The 16,435-nt window shown below is 29.9% G+C and overlaps 1 protein-coding gene across 1 annotated transcript; it reads right to left on the reverse strand.

The window, feature by feature from the left end:
• Positions 1–400: 400 nt before the first annotated feature.
• Positions 401–5,467, reverse strand: LOC128548051 (L-amino-acid oxidase-like). Its single transcript, XM_053522353.1, has 3 exons — positions 5,346–5,467; positions 4,757–4,950; positions 401–3,983 (listed from the first exon to the last, which is right to left on the reverse strand). Exons 1-3 carry the CDS (start codon positions 5,425–5,427, stop codon positions 3,048–3,050), a joined length of 1,212 nt encoding a protein of 403 aa, XP_053378328.1. The 5' UTR covers positions 5,428–5,467; the 3' UTR covers positions 401–3,047.
• Between the last annotated feature and the right edge of the window lie 10,968 nt (positions 5,468–16,435).

The raw sequence follows: 16,435 nt of genomic DNA on the forward strand, positions 1-16,435 counted from the left end.
GGTCGTCCAACACGACATAAACGAAAACGCAGCAGGCCCGGTTTGATTGAGCCTGTTCATGGATAGTAGTGGGGATGCAAAGTTTTTTTTTCTGTGTGATTTTCGCGAAAGTGTAAAATCATTCTCTGTAAATATATCTTACTTTCATTCGTTGAATCAGTATCATATAAAGAACAGTTTGTCTTATTAATTTTTTGTTCAGATACATTCTAACAATTAATCTATATGTTGCATTGAATATTTATTGCATTTACATCATTAAAGAAAACTGAAATACATATAGTCTTTACCTTCTAAAGTGTGATAAAAAATCGAAAGGGAGATCAGTTCTATTGTTTTATAACTAAAGTTTAACATGTCCCTCATAAAATTTTGTTTAATAAACAAAACGAAAAGAAAATCACGAAAATATGTATTTGCACAAATTTACAGGATTTCTACTATGTCTGATGAAACAAGTCTAATATACAAATGTAGTCACACTAATTGCCTTAATCTTGATTTACGACGAGAACAAAGCGAAACTTGTTTAGGCTTTAATAAAAGAGGCACACTTCACAATAATACAAAGACAATAAGCAAAATGTACAGCGGTTTACCATACATTCACGGAACAAAGACACTCAGCGACAACAACTGACCAATACGTCTGTCAAAAATTATAAAAATTATGCAAATTATGTAACATTTTCTGTCGCACTGCAATACAATTTAGTATTAATTAGGATTTCTTATTAAACAGACTGGACTTTTAAAGACATTTTTGCTTTTTTTATTCTGTAGATTAGTGAAGGAGACAATAAAACGTAGATCGATCATTTAGCATATTTTCGTACGAAAGATTATAAATAAAGGCATGCAAACGTAGTAAATGAGCATCTGTCTCCTCTAACTCAAACGTTTTCCGTTTATCTTCGATCTGTTCTAGCATATTTTTAACAGTACCTCAAAATCCATTTGGTACAAATGTTCTGAAATCATTGTAACTTCTTTTATTACCACTTTCCAAATCTGCAGAAGGTGTTATTTTGTATCTATTTTATACTGGTGATACTGTTTCTTTTGTTTGTTTGTTTGTTTTGGGTTTAACGCCGTTTTTCAACAGTATTTCAGTTATGTAACGGCGGGCAGTTAACCTAACCAGTGTTAAACACAAACTTGTTCTCCGCAAGTAACTGCCAACTTTACCACATAACCTAAAGTGGAGGACGAATGATTTTAGACACAATGTCATTTATCAAATCATTACGGAGACCAATACGCCCCGCCCGGGGATCGAACATATGACCTTGTGATTTGTAGATCTGGTCTCTCCCAATTGACTTAAGCGAGCGGGCTTGATGCAGTGTCGTAACACCTTATCGTGTATAAGTGTATTCGGAATTAGACATGTCTAGCCAACAGTCAAATAAAGTAGCTTTATATTTACATAATCCCAAAACCCTTACACAGAAAACAATCACACACTATAAAGCCTTTCCCAGAACCAGAATACAGCATAAGATTGTCATTTATGAGTATAAAAATGCAAGCATCTAGTTTATGTTATCTCAAAGAAGAACAAAGTTATTTTATTATGCAACGAAAAATACTATTACACACATGCTTGTGCATAAGCTTGAATGGCAAATGTGCGTGGAAAATAATTGTTCTTTTCATCCAAATATTAGGATTTTCAAAGTAGACATGATATATTTTCAGTCTGTCGGTTGTTTCATCTTTTCCGATGCCCTAACATACATAATTTTATGGAGTGGGCGGGGTTTTGATTGTTATGCATAAAATGTATACCCTTTCAAAATTTTAATTATATGCATATATTATAGAGAGGTTCGTGTGTCTGGCTAGTTTACTCCAACCTTTAACCTTTTACAATATTATCAATTAAATACAATTTTTTTCCGATTACATCGCGTTAATGCACACAAGAAAATTAAAACCTATTGAAGCTGTCATTACATGTACAATGTAGGGAAAAAAAGGAAAAAAACACAACACCCGATATGCATTTCTGTATATACACATATATTGAATCTCTGTAGCTCTTATTCGAGAGAGGTACGAACGTTTAACTTCGAGATAATCGAAATTGGACTTAAGGTATTAGAACCCTAATAGAAATGTTAAAAATTGGCATTCGCTTGGCATAATTCTTGTTTCGCACTGTGTTGCAATTTTAAACAACTTTTACTGTGTCGTTTTCTTTTAGGCGTAAAAAAATGTTTGTTTCCAGTATCCCGAACTACCCTAAATTTTTGGCCCGACCCTAAATGTTTTTATGGCCTTGGAGAATATTTTTTTCAACTTTTTGACAAAAAGTTGCAAAACAGCAATTTTTATGCTTTAAATATGGTCAGTGATGTTGGAAATCAACTTACTGATGCTCTAAAGGCATAACCCCCTTATTTGTATTCATTTTTTTGACACAAAAATAATTTTCGAAAAGTCTCCCTTAATAAAAAAAACCCCATTAATTTTGATAAAAGAACCGTCAAACTATTGGTAAACAATTATAAAACACAAAATACAGCTGTGTCCATTTCTTTCTTTTTCAAGGGTGCCTCAAGTAAAAAGATTTCGTTCAAAATTAAGCTTGGCAGAGGTTAAACCTAGCTACATTTTTTCCACAATATGTAATCTATAGAGTAATGGCAAAATAGAGAACTTTTACTGCATATAACTCAGTATTTTCAAAGATTTCTAACTCTGCCCCAATCTGTTTCAGAGGAATGTTAACTTTTAACAGCAAGAAATCACTTATCAAATGAAAACAAATCACCTTTGTACAACAAATCAATAATAAGTCTCGAAAAAAGTAAAAACGTGCTAGAAGAAAAGGAAAATACGGAAAACAATGTAAGTTAAAGTAGGCTTATTGTGTATAGAATACTCTGCAAAAGTAGGTACACTAATACAGATCCAATACATTAAAGCTTACAACTGTAGGTAGAGTTTGTACTCGGGGTCATAAGTATTTCAAAGCAGAATGGCATAACTTAATATATATCACAATGAAACTAAAGTCTGACTGTCTGCTAATGAGTCATCTATTTCTTTCCAAGCATTACAGATACAGGCGTGACGATTTCTTTGTTCTCTTGATACGACTGGAAACAGTAGGCTTGCATTAGCCCGGAGAATATAGCTCCCTGAATCCAACCATTAGACCAGGACAATGCCTCTCCAGCTAAGTAGACGGCGCCTGTCGGTTGTGTCAGGCTTTTCATATGATCTATGTACTCATAGGGCTTTAAATTCGCGAAAGCACCTTGGGAGGTGGGATCGCTGTACCATGCCTGAACGGTTCCAACCTCAAATTCGTGCTTTATTTCGGGATGGATCTTGCTTATGTCATGTACGGCACTGCGAATAGCAAGATCTTTTGGTTGTGAACCATACGCCAACGCATTGTCTTGCCAAGTATATACCATCAGCACTCCTCTTTCGTTGTCTCCAATTCCGGAGCTGTCGTAATCCGGGTAATGTAACTGTCCGATCATCATGTCAGTTTTGCTGAAACCTCCATGACCTACGTCTTTCTGCCAGAATCTTTTCTTGCATTGCAGCATTATCTTTGTAGAGGCAGCATACGAAATTTGCGAAATGGCTTTTTGTTTTTCAATGCTGAACGGTATATCGAGCTGTCGCAGGATTTGTAGCGGTAATGTCAGAATAACGGCATCACCTTCAAATGTTTCCTTGTGTCCCGTACTTGTGTTTTCTCCAGTAACCTTGACCATCTTGGCTTTCTTGTCCTTAACATGTTCAACGTTTTCCACCTTTGTTACCATGATTCCAAACTTGATGTGTTTCGAGAGATCGACAGACGGGTTCCAGCCATTTTCATTCTTTTTAGTGAACGCTTTCGGCAGGGTGTCCATTCCAAGCTTAGGTGTTTTGAGAGGATCTTGCCACCATTTTCCAAGATCCTCTCGAAGATGTGTTGCTATGTCCGTCCCAAGTGTTGGTGTATATGTAGAAACCTGTTATTGGAATATAAAAATAATGAATACTAAAACAGAATGATTAAATAAGCATTACGTTTGACATTTATAATGTTCGTTTCAAATTGAGTGGAAGGAGATTGATTTGTTGGATTTTAAGAGACACCAACACAATTTTAGGTCATGCTTTGGTGATAGAAGAAGATATCAGGTGACTCTCTGAGCCTAATTTAAGCACGGATGACACTTTGGTAGAATCCATCGGGGGATGTGAAAGAAAATTAGCAACCTGAACCGCTAAGCTACGACGGTAATAGTTTAATAAGTAAGTTAACAGCAAAAAGGCACAATGTTTGGCTTTCTCAAGTAATCTTCAATTTGACATGAACTTACTACTGACTCAAACCGGGGATGTGCTTTTCTTGTTTTTTTTGGTTGTGCTGTTCAAAAGGATCTTCATACAGATTTGATTATTTGGGGGCAAAACTGTTGGAAATTAATCTGGCAATTTTCACAACGTAACTACACACATTTGTATTTGTGAAAAGATACTTGGAAGCATGGAAAGCAACTAGGCAACATAATAGCAAACTCGGATCGATTGATTCTGTTCATTAGAAGTAATAAAACTTGCAACACACCTCACGTACGCCTAGCACCGGCTATAAATTCATATACATCGTACCCGATTTGCATTTACAATTCTAACTTACACATATTCAGGTAAACTTCGTATATTCGTTAATTTTTGACGGAAATTCTCTTATCATTTCTTTTGATTAGCAGTAATGTAGTTATTTCGCATATAATACCTTGTAGCATTCAATGGCTTGCTCTGTCCATGGAGTAAGCGGAGAACACTTCATTTCATCGGCACATAACCCTCTTAAGAAATCTTCTGTCGAAAGCTTACTCCATTTATGCAGCCAGTCATGCCATTTCTTCTCTGATGGAGAGGGTCCTAGTTCATCTTTAATCGGTTTCATTGTTGCATCGTAGTATTTAACTGAAAGTCATTAATATGTCATTTATGTTTCTTCTTTGTACTGGTTAAGGAATACTTATAGAATGAAAGACTAACGTATTATCATTATGTAAGTCCAGCCCTCTCGCCAGAAGTGTTTGCACGTCATAGGACATTTAGCACTATGTTTTCCCCATTCTTGAAGTATTTAGTATGCTTTATTCACAAAACTGATAAATCCTAGTCAATGATATATTGCCCTTTTAGCTCTTATTACTAAAAATAGAAAGGTGGCGAGTTCGATCTTCGGACTAGGCGAATGTTCTCATATATAATTTAAGAGAAGCCAACTAAAGCCATTCAAAACAAAACAAAATATTGTGGGAAATGACATTTAACGCAAAAAAAAAAAAAAAAGAATTTCATGGATCATTTACGTATTCCATCAATCTTATATTTTGCTTTGTCCTCCTCAGTTAGATTATCGTCCCAGCCAGGCCAGAATTTGTCACTATACATTTTGTTGTTTTTCTTCCAATCTGAAATGAAGTTACATTACTTTTGTATTACACCTTTAAAATTTGAAGTTTGTGATATCTTTAATTCAAAGGTAACAATTATTGTTTGCAAAACACATATGACCACTATGATAACTTAATAGATGCAGACGTAAATCCGTATCAAGTACTATGTGGCTTTGACTTTTGCCTATAGACCATATAATTATTAGGGTTTTCAGTGACCAGAGGGAGTGTTCTCCAGTAAATGTTATTGATAAGAAACCGTTATCAGCCTGAAGGTCCCTGTGATTTGACTTTCAACCTGAAAACGATATGTTTTATCTACAAACCATAAACAATCATCCAATGAACTTTCACGGTCATACACTAGACATGCATTACAATTTACTTTATAACCCTATATATGTTTACACATTTTACATTGTTTTTGGCGATATACGGCCTTTTTGTGTCGACTCGCCGTAAAATCTAACTCACTCACTTCAAGGTCATACACGCAACTGTAGACTTAACTGTTGACATTCTGACCCCTCTAATGAAAGGGCTCATGTATTGTTCAATGGAGTTTAAAAGCCGTAGGCCAAAAAGATATCTCGTCACTATTCGCATAATGTGTTTTTCTCTAAAGATTACATTTACCTTTAAACAAATGACTCTGAGACGTAATTTGCCGGCTGGAGGCAATCATTTGAGGGCGTAGTCCCGAGGATTTTCTAGCTGTTGACAGGAAATTGATATTTGTCTCGAGGTCATTACGACATATACTTTGAAGCAATGACCCAGGAAACAACATAGATCATCCGCTGGCCTATGAAATTACGATGTCGGGGTACGTGTTGGGATTACTTTTATTTACACTGTGGGCAAATCACAAGGATTTTAAAATTTAAAATGTACTTTAACTTTCTATTTTTTTTAAATTTATTTAAAACTTTACTGAAAAATTTTTATTTTTTTTTTTAATAATTTTTTTTTACTAAAATTGTGATAAAAGTTTTAAAGCTTTTTTGAACTACTCCCCGATTTCCGCTTCCTAAAAACCCTAGTACTGGTGTTTTATGAAAATTCATAGTCTAAACTCCAGGGGGCTCAAACCCTACGACCCCGGTTTGAGGGGGCCCGACCCCCATAACCCCCCAGCCCCCCCCAACCCCCCCTTAACTGAATTAATTATTTGAATTAAAAGAGTTTAACATGATAAAATTTGCATTTTTTTATCATTGGAATAAAAGGGGCCGGGACCAGATTAATTTTCATTGGGAAAACCCCAATCTATAAGTTTTCTTTTTAATTTTAAATAAAGGGTTGATTGACTTTAAGATTTTTAAAGTAATATTTGTTAACAAGTGTGAAAATTAAAAAAGTACAATAAAGGACTTTGAAGAAAAAAAAAGGAAAAGAAAACAAAATCGGGAAACAATTTTTAAAACTGAATTCTTTTTTGGGAGACTATTTTTATGATCGATACCCAAGTTAAAATTATAATGTTAAAAATTTTTCTCAAAATAAAAATTTTTTACCAGGATGCTTACAGTTTAAAAGTTTAAGATGATTCAAACAAGTGGTTCAGGAGAAAGGTCGTTTAAAGGGTTTTTTTGGGGGTTTTTTTTGCTCGGGCCCGGCCCCCAAAAATCAGTCAACCGGAAAAGTATTTTTAGAAACATGATTTTTTTGGGAAACATTAAAACCCCTCATTTGACCTTTTGCCCCTTTGGTTCAGGACGGGTCAATCCGGCCCAATTTAAAACCCCAAGGGTTTTTTCCCCCCCCCAGTAAAAACCTCTGATTTAAACAAAAGATGTTTTTAAAATTAAAAAACATATGCCCCTTTATTTTAAAAATATTTTTCCACTTAAAACTTTTAAATAATCTTTAAACACTCCCCCGGAGAAAAAATTGAAAAAAGTTTGGCCAATTAATAAAAACAAAAGTAAAAAAAATTTGGGGTTTTGAATTTAGACCACATTTATTTTCTTTTTAAATCACTCTTTTACTTCCTTTTTTTGTAATCCTTTACATAGAAAAAAACCAACGTTAAAGCCCTTAGAAATGACACAAAATTTACCAATCCCAATAAAAAAATTAAAAATTATCCTTTTGAAAAAAAGAAAATTTCAAACAAAAAATCCACAGCCCGGGGAAAAAAATGCTGGGATATAACAAATTAAAAAAGGTCAGGTTTTTAAAAATCTATCCCCCTTTTTAATAATTAAAATTAAAAAAACAATAATACTCCCTTTGAAAAATTTAAATTTCATAAAAAATTATTTTTTTTAATATTGGAAAAAAATTACTTTAGGAGTTGTTTTTAAATTTTAAAAAAAAATTTTTAATTAAATAAATTATAAACAATGAAAAAAAAAATTTATGAAATTTAAAAACCCAAAAACACTTTTTAAAATAAAATTAAAACATTTTAAAAAACCCGGGGTTTCAAACTTTTATTTTCATTGAGCTGAGTTGGGGACCTTTTTCCCGGGGAAGTCGTTTCTGACTTTTTCCCTTTTTTGTTTAAAGGAAATTGGGCTTATGGTTTTGGAGGGGTCGCCTTGTCTGTTAACGGTTACAGCCTGCTGTTTTTTACATTGACTGGTTTGACTTTAAAGAATTCTTCCGTAAATTTGTTGTAATCCACTAAATTTCCCTTATTTTTCGTTTTTGGGTCTCTATTTTTTCGAAGGTTTCGGGGGGGCAACGAAAAATGAGGTTGAAGGTGTTTTTGGGGCCTGAAAAAACCGGGGGGGGGTTTTTGGAATGTTTTAGGAAAAACCAGTGTAAGGGTGACCCTTTACAGATGAGGTCTTTAAAAAAAGACAAATGGTTCCCCCGGCCCGGGGGGTGTGAACGTAAAAAAATTCTACTGGGCGTGGGGGTTTTAAAAAAATGTACACAAAAAGGCTTTTCCCTTTTTTAAAAAATATTAAACAATATTACAATTTAAAAACAACAACTAAAATCACTAACCTTTTGGGAGTTCTATGGATAGGGCATGTTTTAATACATAATACTTTTATGTTATAAAAAATAAACTCAATGTTTAAAGTTGCCATGGGCATATCCCATGTTGAACATACGCTTTCATTTATTTATTAATTTTTCCCCCCTTTAAATTTTTAAAATTTTTTTCCGTTAAAAAAAAACACTTAATTAATTAAAGTTTTTAAAAAATTTTAACTCAAAAGTTTTTTTTCTATCAAAATGCATATTCATCCGAATGTAAAATCTAATTTTAACTACCCGGGCCAAAAAGCGAAAATTTTATTTTGTAGATTTTGGGAATCGTTATAAGGATGAATGCCCAAACACTGTTCTTGTTTTAAAAAATAAATTTTAATTTTTTTTTTATCCCTAAATTTTAAAACTGACCCTGTCAAACCCTCGGGTTTGCTTTTTTTTTCCATTTTAAAATATACTACCAAATAATCTAAAAAAGGGATTTTTAAACCCCGCTCCAAATAAATTCCCCCCCATCTAAATATAAAATGTATTTTGGGGACTTTTAATGGGTTGACCCGGGTTTTCCCCCCTATAGGCCTGGTCCCCGTTTAAAAAAATTTAATATCTATTATATAAATTAAAAGTTTTTCGACTAAAAACAACCCTTAAAAAGCCCCTCTGGTACAGTTTAGTTTTTTTTTGGGTTCTATGGTTAAAATCTTTATAATCACATAATTTCCAGGTTTTAATTCAAATGCTTTTTTAAATATTTAAAAACCCGGGGGTCATATTTTCATATTTTTGAAAAATTCCAGGCACCCCGACGGCCCAAAATTTACTTTTTTTTTTTTTAAACGTAATCATAAAAACTTTTTTTTAAAAGTATTAAAGGGAAAAAAACATTCATGTTTTATTTTTTTCTTTTTCTTTTTCAAATTCTTTTTTTTTTTTTATCTTTCTTTTTAAGTTGAAGAATTTTTTCAGCTAAATCATAAGGGTTGGGTTTTGTTGTAGCAATTTCAAAAGGGCAGAAAATTTGTCAACAACGCCTTTTGTTCTACTAAATTGTGTTTCTTGCTTTAGAAAAACATTTTTTCTTTTTGAATTAATTTTTTTTGGGTATTAGTGGAAATTTCTTCAACATTGGTGGTTTTTGGGTTTTAGTATTAGCATTTAAATTATTTTTGGGAAATTTAGCAGTGTTTGTTTCTCCTTTTTTAGTGATATTTCAACTCAGAGTCCAGATCATTATTTTTTTTTTAATTTTTTATCTTTAAAATTTTTAATCTTTAAATCATTAAAATCTTTTTTGTAATAAACCTGTAAGTGTACTTAATTCCCGTATTTTAAAATTTGTGGGGTGTGTCCCAGAAACAAATAAAGTTCCAAAAGTTGTTTTTTTTAAAAAATTTTTCTGTTTTCTTTAAATTTGGGTTTTTTAATTGCTTTGGGATTAGCCCCAGTGATTGTTCCCCTTTTTTTTAACTGATTTTTCCCCCCCCAAAGTCCATTTTCACTTTTATGTTTTTAAAAACCTTTAGTTTAAATTCTTTAAAAATCTTCTTGTAATTTTTTTGTAATATTATTTTAAGTCTGCATTTTTTAAAAAATTTTTATGAGGGGTTTTCAACAGTACAAACCCCAAACTCGAATTTTTTTTTTAAAAGTCTTTCTATTTTAGAATTAAAGCTTTTTTTAAGGTTTTCAAAATGGGGGGTGTCTGATCTCACCTTTTGTGAACGGGCCTTTTTTCCAGTTAAAGATTTATATTCGAAAGTTTATTTAAAAAATTAAATTCTAATAAATCTTTATGCTTTTTTTCATTTTCAGGTTTTTATTTTTATTTTTTTCTTTTTTTAAATTTCAAAACTGTTTACATATTTTGTAACTTTTTCTCTGCCTCAAAAATTCTTGTCTTTTAGTTTTTTCATTTTTAAATTAATACTACCCCTTTTAATTCTTTAATTTTGAGTAAAATAAATTTTTAAATTAACCCCGAAAATTTTTTTTAGTTTTCGTTAGTAATAAATTTCTCTTAAGTTTTTTTAAATTTAGAAAAACCCAAATTCCTTTTCTTTTTTTCAATTTTTTTTTGGGAAATTTAAAACTATTAATAATTTTTTTTTAAAGGGCTTTTGTTAATTCTTCAATATTCTTTACTTCTGCTTCTTTTTTTTGGGGTTTTAAATAGATTTAAATTTCTTCAAGTTTTAGTAAACTTTTAAAAACTTTAAAATTTTTTTAAACAAAAACCCTTCTTAAAAAACTGCACCGTTGGGTTTACCCTGGTTTCTCCTAGGTTTTTAAGGTTTTACCCCCCATATCAAATGCTCTTTTCTTTGGGCGTTATAAAAATTTCCCTTTTTTTTGTGAAATACATTCCTTTTCCTTTTTTAAAGTTTTTTAAATTTGGGTTTTTTAGTAGCATAATCCCCCTTAAATAAATATCAAATTTAACTTTACTTATACTGTGGGTTTCACTTTTTTTGTTTATATTATTAAAAATCCCATTAATTTATTATTTTTATTACCAAAAAAAAATTTCCCTTTGGGTTTGCCAATATATGTTTCATATTTTTGATTTTTTTGCATTAGCAAAGATTTAGGGTTAAATTTTGTTCTTTTCAAATCATTTCATTTTCTCGTTTTACCTGGTTTTCAAAAAAAATATAATGTAAAACAGTTAATAGGGGATATTTTTTGGGGTTTTTTATGTAAGATTTGCCCTTAAATAAATAACAAACAGTTTTTGTGAGGTCCTTGAATAAGTTTTTTGTATTTCATTTTGAACCTTTTTTTTTCCCTTAAAATAAAAAATCATAAAATTTATTACTACTTTTTTTGTTTTTCTTTTCCCAAGCTATCGCAGGGTTCAATTTGGTTGGGATCAGCTAAATATTCAAGTATTTCATTTGGATCTACTTTAATTTTTTTTGTTTTTTGGGCCCTTAATTGGTTAATTAAATTTGAATTTAGATTGTTTTTAGGTTTTTAGCATTAAAATTTTCTATAATATAAAAATTTTTTTTCGAAGTATATGCTTTAATTTAAATTTGTTTTTCCAGACCCAAAGATCCACATTTTAACTTCTAAAACATGAATCGGGCAAAAAAGGGGGTTAACGTTTTTTAAAAAATTATTGGTTTTATCTTTTTTTGTATTAAAATTTTTTGGGAATTTCCATTTAAAAATAATAATACATTATTTACATTTCTTCATTATTTTACATTTTCTTACATTATTTTACATTATCTTATGTTATTATAAAAAATGAAATCAAAACTTAATAAAATAAGAAAAAGGGAAAAAATTTGGTCGGCAAAAGATGAGAGCTTTTGAGAAGAAAAAATTTAGAGAAAAAATTTAAAGGGAAAAGCACAAATCGAGATTTTTAAAACGAAATTTAAAGCCAATTACTAAAAAATAAAAGGGTAAAAAAGAACAATTTTAAAACCATTTAAAGGGCAACCGGAAATTAAGGGCAATTGCGTATTTTCCAAAAAGTATTTTAAGATCTAAACAAAAGGGTTATTGTGAATTAACAAAAAGGAAATACAAATGAATTTTAAAAAAGGCAACAATTTTTAAAAACCCAATTCCCCCACATCGTAGAGGGGGGGGAGATAAACCCCTTTTGGAGGGGTTTTTCCTCAAGATGAACTTAAGAGATTAGAAGATTAGGGAAAAAAAGATGGGAATAATAAAAGAACGGGAAGGGAATTTAGAAGAAAAATTTTGGGAGAAAGATAAAAAGAAAAAAATCCCTACAGTAAAATTTAGATGTTTCCCTCTAGATTAATTTTTTAAAAAGAATATAAAAAATTAAAAAACCGTCGAAATTTTTTGATTTTTTTAATTTGCAGATAAATCAAATCCGATAAAATAGAAAAAGGGACTTTATTTAAAAGCTACAAAGATGGTGTTACTAAAGAAAAAAAAAAAATTTTAAAGGGCCCAAATAAAAAACCCAAACCCTAGTCAAAAAAATCAAATAAACAAAAAAAAGGCAAAAAATTTAAAATTTTAACAAGGTAAATTATTAAAGTAAAAAAAACGGTTTTAAATCATTTCTTGGTATGTCTTCTACATGGAAAAAGGAATAAGATATCAAAACCCCATAAAAAATTTTCACCAAATGGACAATTTGGAAATTTTTAATTATTAATTTAAAATAAACTTTTGGCCCAAAAAAAATTTAATTGCAAGGGATAAAAGAACGGGAAAAGAAGTAATTAATATGAAGTAATATTTTTTTGATTAAATTTTTTTTAAAAAAGATATAACAAAAAAAAAACATTAAAATTTCATTCTAGAAAAATATTCAAAAATTAACAAAAAAGTCAGGACTCCCTTTTTAACCCAAAAAAAGATCTATGAAATTTAAAAAAGTAATTAGAGGCCAAGGTTAGGGACTTTTTGTCCTTTTAAATCCAAAAGGTTTGGGTTTTAAATGGGTTGGATTTAAATTTTTGTGGTTCGATTGATGAAAGGGAAAATAAAAATTGAAGAACTAAAAATAAGGGATTAGCATAATTGAAAACCCCTTTTAAAAAAGGGAATTCACTCTTACCAAAAAAAACATAAAAGGTTTTAAAAAAAATATTTTTTTGAATTTAAATTTTTTTATTTATAAATGGAAAAAAAAATGTTTTTAAAGGGTTCTGAACAGTTAAAATAATAAAAATATTTCCAGTGTTTTTTCCCAATAAATTTTTTAGTCGTTCTTTAATTTTAGATAAAAAAAAAATTTATGTTTTTTGGGTTTTGGATAGTAAAAACACTAGGGCCCACTCTTGGCATATATTAGGTTTGAAAATGATTATAAAAAAGGGAATTCGTTATAAAAAAAATGGTTTTAAAAGGTTGGGAAAGGGGAATTAAAAATTTAAAAAAAGGGGGTTTTAAAACAAAAAACGGGATTTTTAAAAAAATAATTTTAAAAATTCAGAGAAACAAAAATAACTAATGATATTATAAAAAAATTTGGATAAACCCGGGACTTGCCCAATAAGTTTGGAAATTTTTTTAAAGTATTTTTTAAAAAGGTTTTGATTTCAATTCCAAGAATAATGTTAAAAATTTGGGATTTACAAGGGAATTTTAAAATTTTCCATACCATTGTTTGGGGGAAATTTAGGGAAAAAAGAAAATTGAGAAAAAACTGAAAATTGGGGGGAACTACAACACCAAATATAAAAAAACTCTTTTTGGTTTAAAAAAAATTTATAACATTGTGTTCCCTTATTGAATAATTCCGGGGGGTTGTTGGAAATTTCGGGGGTGATATTTAACTAGGCTTTAAAGTCCCGGGCGGGGAAATTTAACCCCAAGGGGGGGTTTAATCCTTTTACAAAAAAAAAAAACCCAAACAGGGGGAAAATTCGGGGGGTTTTTAATTAAAAAAATTTATAAATTCAAAAAGGGGAATTTTAAAAAATTAAAGATAAATATTTGGAAAAATAAATAATTTTAAAAAAGGGGGGAAACAAGTTTTTACACTATTTTAAAAGAATTAATTAAACAAGGGGTTTTAAAACTTTTAAATTAATTTTAAAGAAAATTATTTTTAAAGTTTTATAAATGTCAAAAAAGTTTAGAAAAAAAAATAAAGGAAAAATTTATTTATGTGAGGGGTCAAACCGGGAGAAGAAATTATACGAAAAAAGGACTTTAAACCCTTTTACTAAATTTTTTTTAAAGGGAGTTCCCATTTTTAATTAGCACAGCGGGGAAAAAAAGCTTTAGAAACGGGAAAAAGCCGCACTAAAAATTTGGGAAAAAAAAGGTTTTGGAACGGGAATTTGGGAAAATTTTTTGCTGCAGCAAAAGCTTGTTAAAATTTTTAAAAAAGAAACCTGCTCCGGCTTTTTTGGGGAAATTTATTGCAAAAAATTACGGGGAAAAACAAAACCCCATTAAAAAAAATAAAAAAAAATTAAGAAAAGAGGGGATATTCAAGGGAAAAAAAATAGATATTTTCAGGATCTGGAATTCCCAGCTCAGCTTTAAACGTTTTTAACAGTTTAAATTTTAAAAAATAAAAGTTTTTTTAAATTTTAAAAATTTTAAATTTTTTACTTTAATAAAAAAAAAAATAATAATAAAAAAACATTTTTTTAGAAAAAAACCAATATTTTTGAAAGTTTGAATTAACCCCTATTAAATTAGTTTACCCCTTAAATATCTGCCCGGGGAAATAATTTTAAGGGCCAAAAAAAAGGGAAATACCCACTTTCCCCAATTTAATGATAAAAGCTCTTTTTTTTTGATTGGTTTTTTGGTTTTTTTTTGAAGTAATTTTTTAAAGTAAAAAAGGCTTCCCTAATGGTAAAAAATTATGTGAGGGAGCCCAAAATTTTGCAAAAATTTAAAAATGCGCTTCTTAATTGATCAGTTTTGGTTAAAAAAAAGGGGAAAAAATTGTTTAATTGTTGAAAATAATTTATACAAAGAAATTTAAATTAAAAGGATTAGTTGAACTATAAAAGGATTTCAGAATCAACGGGAAACAAATAAATTTTTACTCTTTAGAAAACTCCCGCTGTTGCTAAAAGTAGGATGCCCAAAGTAATATAAAAAAGGGTTTTTGCTACTAGGAAGTTTTTTAACCCAAAGGGTTTTTAAATGAGGAAAATTTTAATTTTTCCCATTAAATAATTATTCATTTTTTCGGGGTTTAAAAACAAATATTTACCCCCAAGTCAAATTCAATAAACACTACAGCTGCAAAATGATGAGGAAAAAAATTTTTAAGTTTAATGTTTGCTATGCGGGGTAGAGAAATTTGTAAAAAAATTAAATTTCTAGGGTTCCCCACTTTTTTTGGTTTTTAATAAATTTTGGGATTTAAAATTTTAAATTTCTAAAAGTTTTTAACAAAAGCAAGATGGTAAATCCCTTGGGGGAAAGGGTTTGGACGCAATAAAAATAAATACACAACAAAAAAAATAAAACCCTTTTAAAAATAACATTTGGTGAAACAAAACCAAAAACAGTATTTTTTTTTATTTAAAAACGCCCTGCCAAAAGTAATTCCAACAACAAAACCCCCACCCCTGTTGGTTTACATTTAAGGAAAATGTTTAAAAATTTATAATTGTTTTTTGGGAAAAACTTGTCGTTTTTAAATTTTGGAAAGGTTGTTTTTTTTATCCAAAAACAGTTTTACCAAGTAATCAAGAATATATGATGATTTTTAATTAATTATTATTATAAACAAAATAAAATACGGGAACCCTCCCTTAAATAGATAAAATTTTTCTAGATTTTTTTGTATTTTTCTTTTTAACTTGGAAATAAAAAAAAGGAAGTAATAACAGAAAAATCCTAACTTATTACTTTAACAGCTAAATTAAATTTTCCCCACCGCAGTTTAATTTCGTTTTAAGAAATTTGGTATTGAAATGAAAAAATTTTTTGAAATAAATTTATTGGAAATAAAACTTGTTTTTTTTTTTAAAAAAAAAAAAAAAAATTATATTTTAAGGGCCCATAAAAATTATTTGAATAAAATTTCCCTAACTTGGACAAAAAAAAAATTTTAGCACAACCCTTAAATAAAAAAATTCCACATACTTTTAGATTAAAACATAAACCCCAATTAAGGAAATTTTTCCCTTTATTTTTAAAAAAAACAAAAAAATTAATAAAATTAAAAAAAAGCTTTTTGAAATAAAAAGGGATTAAAAATTAAAAATTTCAAAAAAAATGTCCATTAAAGGGTCAAAATGGTGGTTTTTTTGGGAAAGTTTTGGGCTGGTTTTTAGGAAAAAAAAATTTTTCCCAAAAGGGGCAGCAAAAATAGCTCCAAAAATTTTGCCCCTCTGGGCTTTCGGGGCCCTCTCTGGGCGGCCATTTCGGGTGTTAGAAATTTTTATTTGGGAATGGATTTTTCCGTACCTAATAAATAAGAAATATGATATCACCATATTTTACCCCTAATCAAAAAAAAGAAACTATTTGGTTCTGGAGTGTTTAAAATTTAACAAAAAAACAAAACCCAAAATTTGGGGTTTTTTTTGGGTAGTTGGCTGCTAGCCCTAGGGATCCCTTTTGGGTTCACCCTTGGT

This window comes from Mercenaria mercenaria, chromosome 13 (genome assembly GCF_021730395.1).
Source record: "Mercenaria mercenaria strain notata chromosome 13, MADL_Memer_1, whole genome shotgun sequence".
In the NCBI taxonomy this organism is placed as follows: Eukaryota; Metazoa; Mollusca; class Bivalvia; order Venerida; family Veneridae; genus Mercenaria; species Mercenaria mercenaria.

What these genes read in the sequence shown, in the direction of transcription:
- LOC128548051 (XM_053522353.1), bottom strand. Translation starts at nt 5,427, where the DNA reads ATGTATAGTGACAAATTCTGGCCTGGCTGGGACGATAATCTAACTGAG. An exon ending in ATATAAGATTGATGGAATAC is followed by an intron (nt 4,951 to 5,345) that starts GTAAATGATCCA and finishes AATGACTTTCAG; the next exon opens with TTAAATACTACGATGCAACA. An exon ending in AAGCCATTGAATGCTACAAG is followed by an intron (nt 3,984 to 4,756) that starts GTATTATATGCG and finishes TTCCAATAACAG; the next exon opens with GTTTCTACATATACACCAAC.